The 8,990-nt window shown below is 39.4% G+C and overlaps 1 protein-coding gene across 1 annotated transcript; it reads right to left on the reverse strand.

Annotated features, from left to right (window-relative positions):
• Nucleotides 1–422: 422 nt before the first annotated feature.
• On the reverse strand, nucleotides 423–8,407 carry LOC120022109 (secretagogin-like). Its single transcript, XM_038965945.1, has 11 exons — nucleotides 8,338–8,407; nucleotides 8,088–8,158; nucleotides 7,671–7,763; nucleotides 7,008–7,097; nucleotides 6,799–6,855; nucleotides 3,632–3,709; nucleotides 2,363–2,418; nucleotides 2,214–2,259; nucleotides 2,000–2,059; nucleotides 862–930; nucleotides 423–551 (listed from the first exon to the last, which is right to left on the reverse strand). The coding sequence occupies exons 1-11, from the start codon at nucleotides 8,405–8,407 to the stop codon at nucleotides 423–425; spliced, it is 819 nt and encodes a 272-aa protein (XP_038821873.1).
• Nucleotides 8,408–8,990: the final 583 nt, after the last annotated feature.

An 8,990-nucleotide genomic window follows, 5' to 3' on the forward strand; every position in this document is an offset into this window, starting at 1 on the left:
AAAACATTACAGTTCTGAAAAGCAAATGCAGCCATCATGGTAATAAAGTCAACATATATCCCACAAATATCCCAATACAACTTCCGTCCCAAAAGACTTACATCACCACTACATTTCTGCAAGTTATAGGCGGATGCAATGTGCATGGACCACACACACACACACACACAAACACTCTCAAAGCTAATCATAATTGTCATCAAAACAGATCCAGTCAAACAAAATGAAGGATCACAAAACAAATTCCCTAATGGGTCTACTCTATGCAACAACTTCCTTTCAACCAACCATCATGCAATGCTCTTGGGTTGTCCAAAAGGTATGAGCTATGGCATTGCGGCGTGCTATCAGTGAGTTAGCGGTTAGCCTGTGGTGCTAACTAGGGTAATGAAAATGTCTGTCATTCTTCCTGTGGAGTACTATTAACTGGAGTATTTCAGGCCGAGGCACAGGGCCAGTTCATTCTTCTGGATCTTTCCATCACCGTTCATATCACAGTGACCCAGGAGCAGCTTGCGGAACTTGTCCAGGTCCGTTCCACTAATGGTAGGCTATGTTGGGTATAAAGAAAGCATATTCAAACCATTAGTTCAAGACCAATCACCGTTCAAACCCTTCAGTCTAATACAGTTGGACCTACTGTTACCTTGACTCAATTCTCTTTGCTTCACCCATATAAATATAAAGTAACAAGGTGTCAGAAGTGGGATCTGAACCAACGCCTCAATTCAGAGACCATAACTTACAATAATGCATAATCAATATAACCGCATCAGATATCTTAGTTAATACATACGTTTATATAAAATAACTACATTTGTAGAATAGGGTATAGCAAAACTTTTGTTTAAATTTTTTTACTTTGACCAGTTCCATCATGTCTTTGACAAAGCCGTCCACCTCCGGACCCTCCAAAGCACCCGTCTTACTCTGTAAACAAAAAAAATGGCTGACTTCAGAAAAAGCAATGAAAACTACCACCTGGTATGCCTTGGGAGATTATAAAGAGGACCTCATATCAATTCTGCTTAGAATTCAGATGTTTATTTTTTTTAAATGGGACAATGTACTACATCACACATCCACAATCACGAAGCACAGAGGAGCATGGCACTGCAACAGGACCACCACTTCATTAAGTACTGTGAATACATCTTAGTACTGATCCAGTGGTGTAGCCAGGAATTCGTTGGTGGGTGGACCTGCAGAAATGTATAGCTAATTTCATGCTATTCTACACATTTTGCCATGAGGCTGAGATTTTTTTTTGCTGTTTTAAAAGGTAATTTCCTGCAATTATACACATTTTGCCATGGGGCAGAGAGGAAAATGTGCAGTTTTATAGCTCATCTCATGCTATTCTACATATTTTGCAAAAAGGCTGAGAGAAAATCTAGCATGTGTTGACTGTGATAAAGGCACTAGATGAGCTGTCTTGTTTGCCAAATGAACAAATGACAGGCAGTGCCATGGTGCATGTATCCACACAAGCACAGTGACATATTATGCCTCAATGCCGTAATATTCATGGCTTATTGGGCGTGTGGCTTTCAGTTAGTTATTTTTGGCAACCCCTTCCGTGAGCGTGAATGTCATTCAAGGTAATCTATTCTGTTATGTTTAAATCAAATCTGACTAACCCAGTGCACTGCTTGCTATGAATTCTATCTGATGGTGTTTGCATGTTTAGGTAAAAAGATAAGTTTTTTTTATGTTGCTCAATCTGAGTGGGTGGGCTTGGCTCCCCAGTGGGTGGGCACCCAGGCCCACCCGTGCCTATGCCCCTGTACTGATCCACTTTCAATCCAGCTGTGTATTCTCTCATTTATACTGATATTATATTTTATAATTAAGGCCAATGAAGCATCAGTAAAATCACAACAAGAACAATAAGAAGCATTGTAATTTCATGAAATATGCTTATCACAATAAACCGTACAATTCCAATTGAAGTTGAAGGCAATTATGTTGTGGCTAAACGTACTGTATAATGACTTACCATATCATAGTGAGCAAATATCTTCTCAAAGTCCCTCTTCCGGTCCTCTTGACTGCAAGCCTGAAACAGAGTGGTACCACAACACCCACAATTTAGTTCCTCTAATTCAAGCCAGTGAGGACTACAGTAAGTATTTGAAGATGGAGTGTGAATTGACAACGTCTTATCTGACTGAAAGTTATCAGTGAAATTCATCAAACATTTTTATACTTACATTCATGTCAAACTTCAGCAAGAAGTTCTCTTTTAGAGCCAGGATTCTGGGAGAAGGAAAACAGTTGGACTCCGTGACTCACAAACAATTAGAAACACAGTAAGAGCCACCTAGCAATGTGGGGGATACAATTGCTTGATAATTAGTACCTGGCTAGGTCATTCAAATCCAGCCTGCCATCGTTGTTTTTGTCAAACATCTCCATCTGTTGGGAAAATGAACAGAATAAAGCATCAGAATCATTAGCCATTTTGTCAAAGCACATACACATTAGAATCAGAATCACCTTTCTTCGCCAAGTACATTTACACATACTCAGAATTTTACTTTGTGATCGTTTTACTTTGGGACATGTCATGTGTAACACTGTACAACAGTACTGAAGATAATCTAAATCAAATGATTCCTGTGTATTTCCCATGTTGTACACACCAAACTCAACAGGACATTGACATATAAAAAAGTGCTCACACACACAAACTTTCTCTCAGTCTCAGGTAATTAATTAATGGTCCACAATTAATGACAATGGTTAGACAGTGAAAATCACATCACTTTATCTGAATATCTTTAAAGAGCTGATCACCTTCCATCACAGTCTAGTACCATCCAATTACTAATTCTATTGAGGGGATTCATAGGCAAGATTATTACAGCCAATGACATGCTTCAATGATAAATAACTAATTTAGTGCACTCCTTATCTACACTGACTGGCATAGTAGCATTACAATATACCCTGAGTGTACAAAATATTAGGAACACCTTCCTAATATTGAGTTGCATCCCCTTTTGCCCTCAGAACAGCCTCAATTCGTTGGGGCATGGACTCTACAAGGCTGTCCAAAGCTGGCCCATGTTGATTCCACTGCTTCACACAGTTGTGTCAAGTTGGCTAGATGGCCTTTGTGTGGTGGACCATTCTTGATACACGCAGGAAACTGTTGAGTGTGAAAAACCCAGCAGTGTTGAAGTTCTTGACACACTCAAACCGGTGTGCCTGGCACCTACTACCATACCCTGTTCAAAGGCACTTAAATATTTTGTCATGCCCATTCACCCTTTAAATGGTACACATACGCAACGTCTCAAATTGTCTCAAGGCATAAAAATCCTTCTTTAACCTGTCTCCTCCCCTTTCTCTACACCGATTGAAGTGGATTTAACAGGTGACATCAATAAGGGATCATTGCTTTCAGCTGCATTCACCTGGTCAGTCTATGTTCCTAATGTTTTGTACACTCAGTGTATAGCTCTACCAATCATCCTTTTAGAGAAAATAAACTTAAATTTCAAATCAGTTTAACATCCAAATTTAATTGCCCATTGAACAAGGTAGCATATACTCATTTGAGAGACAACAGTTCAATAGTCCTCAGATGGAGGCACAGAGTAAAGGAGCTGGGGATTGTTGTTACCATGGTGTTGGTGTACTCCTCCAGTTTGTTGGGGGAGATGGTCTTTTTGTGCTGGAGGAACAGGTCCTGCAGGAAACCCTGTTAGGAGGACACAGAGGAAGACAGCCGATGAGATAACCTGGGCCCATATTTATCAAGCGTCTCGGAGTAGGAGTGCTGATCTAGGATAGGTACAGTTGAAGTCGGAAGTTTACATACACTTAGGTTGGAGTCATTAAAACTTGTTTTTCAACCACTCCACAAATTTCTTGTAAACAAACTATAGCTTTGGCAAGTCGGTTATGAGATCTACTTTGTGCATGACACAAGTCATTTTTCCAACAATTGTTTACAGATTATTTCACTTAAAATTCACTATCAATTCCAGTGGGTCAGAAGTTTACATACACTAAGTTGACTGTGCCTTTAAACAGCTTGGAAAATTCCAGAAAATGATGTCATGGCTTTAGAAGCTTCTGATAGGCTAATTGACATAATTTGAGTCAATTGGAGGTGTGCCTGTGGATGTATTTCAAGGCCTACCTTCAAACTCAGTGCCTCTTTGCTTGACATCATGGGAAAATCAAAAGAAATCTGTCAAGACCTCAGAAAAAAATTGTAGACCTTCACAAGTCTGGTTCATCCTTGGGAGCAATTTCGAAACGCCTGAAGGTACAAATTCGTCTGTACAAAAAATAGTACACAAGTATAAACACCATGGGACCATGCAGCCATCATACCGCTCAGGAAGGAGACGCGTTCTGTCTCCTACAGATGAACGTACTTTGGTGCGAAAATAGCAAATCAATCCCAGAACAACAGCAAAGGACCTTGTGAAGATGATGGCGGAAACAGGTACAAAAGTATCTATATCCACAGTAAATCGAGTCCTATATCGACATAACCTGAAAGGCCACTCAGCAAGGAAGAAGCCACTGCTTCAAAACCGCCATATAAAAGCCAGACTACAGTTTGCAACTGTACATGGGGAAAAATAATGTACATTTTGGAGAAATGTCCTCTGGTCTGATGAAACAAAAATAGAACTTTTTGGCCATAATGACCACCGTTATGTTTGGAGGAAAAAGGGGGAGGCTTGCAAGCCAAAGAACACCATCCCAACCGTGAAGCACAGGGGTGGCAGCATCATGTTGTGGGGGTGCTTTGCTGCAGGAGGGACTGGTGCACTTCACAAAACAGATGGCTCATGAGGAAGGAAAATTATGTGGATATATTAAAGCAACATCTCAAGACACCAGTCAGGAAGTTAAAGCTTGGTCGCAAATGGGTCTTCCAAATGGACAATGACCCCAAGCATACTTCCAAAGTTGTGGCAAAATGGCTTAAGGACAACAAAGTCAAGGTATTGGAGTGGCCATCACAAAGCCCTGACCTCAATCCTATAGAAAATTTGTGGGCAGAACTGAAAAAGCATGTGCGAGCAAGGAGGCCTACAAACCTGTCTCAGTTACACCAGCTCTGTCAAGAGGAGTGGGCCAAAATTCACCCAACTTATTGTTGGAAGCTTGTGGAAGGCTACCAGAAACGTTTGACCCAAGTTAAACAATTTAAAGGCAATGCTACCAAATACTAATTGAGTGTATGTAAACTTCTGACCCACTGGGAATGTGATGAAAGAAATAAAAGCTGAAATTAATAATTCTCTCTGCTATTATTCTGACAATTCACATTCCTAAAATAAAGAGGTGATCCTAACTGACCTAAGACAGGGAATTTTTACTAGGATTAAATGTCAGGAATTGTGAAAAACTGAGTTTAAATGTATTTGGCTAAGGTGTATGTAAACTTCCGACTTCAACTGTATAGTATCCTGATCTAGGATTAATTTATTATAATCTAAAAGACAAAACCGATCCTGGATACTGTAAGTAGTCCTACTACTCTGAGACGCTTGGTAAACATGGCCTTGGTCTCCCGTGAAAAAAGGTGGTCTCTCAAGGTGACGTCCCCCGGTCAAATAAAGGATAAATAGATACAAAATAAAAAAGTCAGATGTTGCAAATCCGTAGGTAACCGCCCCGTCCTGCCCCCTGGAACCCTTGTCCCCAGAGCTGAAGATTTGAATTACATTCTGCTCAAGTGTTTCTTTACCTCTACTACACGTACAAATGTAGCATACCTGTGTTTAGTTTAAATCAAAACACATGTTTTGGCTAGTGTCGTACACTTTTGAGTTTTGGCCACATGAGAGAAAAATGCTATCATTATACAGCATGTAGAATACTGTCATTACGTGATTTTGCAGACATTGATTCAGCTTTGATCTAACTTTATTAAACGAGCAGAGTGGAGACTATGCGTAAAGTAGAGAATCCTGCAATGCGTAGAAGCTTCTGACCTTTAGCTGTCGGGAAGAGGGGTCCAGAGAAGTCGGATCTGCAGCCACTCCGAATAAAAAAAGGGGAGAAATGTGTGCCATAACACTTTTGTCTGTTATTCTGAATCAAAGTGTTCACAAATAGTATAATGTACTGTATGTACATCCTGTCCATTTACTCTTCAGTAAATGTACTGTGGATTATAAACCATATGTTTGTTTGGAAATTCTAAGAAAAGTACTTGTGCCTTGCCTTGTGGGTTGGTGCAATATTTGGGAAGAGCTCTTCTACGATATGCTGCTCCAAATATCGCGATATGCTGCTCCAATATAATATCCAATATAATGGTTTCACGTTGATAATTGCTAGATTATTCCAGACAGTGCAATATTTGTGCTTATTTACGATATTATAGTCACATTCTAATTAAATAACCTTAGTGTGGCAAACAATAAGACTTAGTTCATTCATTTGGACTTCATTTTCAACATATTGATATAAACTAACTGATAAAACTGCACTGTTTTGATTAGAACATTTAAAATAGATTGTAGTCTTGCACATCACAATATATTGTCAATGTCAAATATCACGATATTCGATTGAATCATATATTGGCCCAACCCTATTGCCTTGTCCACAAAAGAGGACCCTTAAAGCAAGACCCTTAAAGCAACACGTGTCAACATAGACCTAGAGCAACTGTGTAAACATGAACAACTCTAGCCACTCATTGATGTTTACTTAGAAAGTGGACAACAACTAGCTAAGACAATGTCTCTGAGAGGGCCATGGCAGTGGTCTCACTGAACGCATGGAAATTAGTAGAAGGGCATTCTTCAAATGTACCTTGAGTTCTATAGCTGATATGTATCCACTGCTGTCAGTGTCATAGTTTCTCCAGATCTGTGGGGGGAGTGAGAGGCAGATTTAGTTTTGATGAAAGTGTTCTAGAGAATACAGGACACACTACCCAACCAATAATAGGATTGTATTTTTTCGCATTTATATTGAAGGTTTTTGGATCGCAACACTTCATATGTGAACTTTGACCTTACCCTCATGAACTCCACACTGTTGTCCAATGGCGTCTCTCTGTGGAACAGTAGTAGGAAGTTCTCCTCCTCCGGTAGCATCATGGTGGCCAACTGGAACATTTATGTTCAATCAAATAAGTTATCAACATTCACAGGTAGGCATTATTCGGTCACTGATGGGAAATGTTTTGTCAAACTAAATCTTGTGTGTTTTCTTCCTACAAATTGATAGAATTAAGGTGGTACGTGTCCATTCAGCTTCAACGGGCATTTACTCCTCTGTCAACATAACATTTAAGGAAATACAGTCTATGGACAAAGAAAACGAAATGTGAAAGATGAAATGAGATGCAATTCAATTACAATTTCGACATAAACTCATTCTAATTCATTGCATGTTGTTAGATGAAGCAAGGCAATAACATGATGCAAATGACAGAGCAATTATGTAGTTTCAAGGCTGCTTCACACACAGAAGGTGTTGTTAGGGCATTTTGATTACAATCCAATTACCACTTGTTGTTTGATCAGTTTCTCTCTCTCTCTCTCTCTCTCTCTCTCTCTCTCTCTCTCTCTCTGACACAAACACACCTGCAGGGTTCTAAGTATACTTAATACTACATGAACTATATAGACAAATAAAGGGGGAAGGAGGTAGGTTTGAGGGAATACAAGTAAACGCACCTCTTGGATTTGCAGGCGACCATCAGCTGTGGTGTCATAAGCTGACATGAACCTTTCTTTCATTCTTCTAACTTTGTCATCCGTTATTTCATCCTTTAGGAACAACACAGTGACTTTTGAACATGTTCGTTACACTTATTTGTGTATTTCATTCAGTGTTACCTGTGCAAAATCCCTTTCGGGAATTCATTCCATTTCAATGAAAGACAAAACGTGACTGATGATTGGATTCAGAGAGGTTATCTAATTTTGACACCGGTTGAATGCCGTCAACAAAGGTCAGCAAAGTAGTTCTGATTAGAATATTCTAGAATGTTACTTGCCTAAGCCTACTGTAGTATTTTTTTTGGGGGGGGGGTCTGAACGTACACATTATGCATTAGCCATGACAAGGTAAAGGAACAGTAGCCTACTTACACTCATCCCAAGTTTTTTCATCATGTGTCTGAAAGAGTCATCCAACTCCTTTCCTTCAATATAACCATTATCTAAAAAGAAATAAATGCATAACATAAAATAAAAAAATGTCCGTATTGTTTTATCTTCAAGACATGGTGCAAAGTTCAGAGTCTGAATTCCGATGAAAGCATTGCCTGATAAACTAAGATTAATATGAATAGTAATAAAAAGGCAACATAGTTATAACTATTCAAGAGTAAGATCTTACTGTCAACATCGAAATGTTGCCATATGTGTAGGAAGCCTGCAGCATCCAGGTTGTCAAAAGCGCTGTCCATGGTAATGCGTGCCCAATACACCAGCGTGAATCCAAAATGTTAGTTGTGAAAAGATAGAGTTTTATCCGTGTGTATAAGTCTATTTCTCGCAAAGACTGATGAGGTTTTCTAGACGTTTATTGATGATGTTTCCTCTCTGTAGTTCAGTTTAAACTCCACCAAACACAAACGAGGGAGACCAACTTGACTACGATGCTCAAGTAGGTGTGCAACAGTGAAGGCTCATCAGAGGAGGAAGGGGAGGACCATCCTCCTCAGTTAATTTCATAAAACATTTAAATAGATAAACATTTAAAAAGTTATCCTTTTTAGATAAAACTATACAAAATATATTCACGTCACCAAATCATTTATTAAAACACACTGTTTTGTAATGAAGGTCTACAGTAGCCTCAACAGCACTCTGTAGGTTAGCACCATGTTGTAGCCGGAGAACAGCTAGCTTTTGTCCTCCTCTAGGTACATTGACTTCATTACAAAATCTAAGAGGTTCATGGTTCTCACATCCTTTAAAACTTCTCTAGGATATGTGGGATACTAACGTCCCACTTGGCCAAAAGCCAGTAAAAATGCAGAGCGCCAA

This window comes from Salvelinus namaycush, chromosome 27, assembly GCF_016432855.1.
Source record: "Salvelinus namaycush isolate Seneca chromosome 27, SaNama_1.0, whole genome shotgun sequence".
NCBI classification, from domain to species: Eukaryota; Metazoa; Chordata; class Actinopteri; order Salmoniformes; family Salmonidae; genus Salvelinus; species Salvelinus namaycush.

What these genes read in the sequence shown, in the direction of transcription:
- LOC120022109 (XM_038965945.1), bottom strand. Translation starts at nt 8,407, where the DNA reads ATGGACAGCGCTTTTGACAACCTGGATGCTGCAGGCTTCCTACACATA. An exon ending in ACAGTGTGGAGTTCATGAGG is followed by an intron (nt 6,856 to 7,007) that starts GTAAGGTCAAAG and finishes CTCCCCCCACAG; the next exon opens with ATCTGGAGAAACTATGACAC. An exon ending in ACATGATGGAACTGGTCAAA is followed by an intron (nt 552 to 861) that starts GTAAAAAAATTT and finishes TACCCAACATAG; the next exon opens with CCTACCATTAGTGGAACGGA.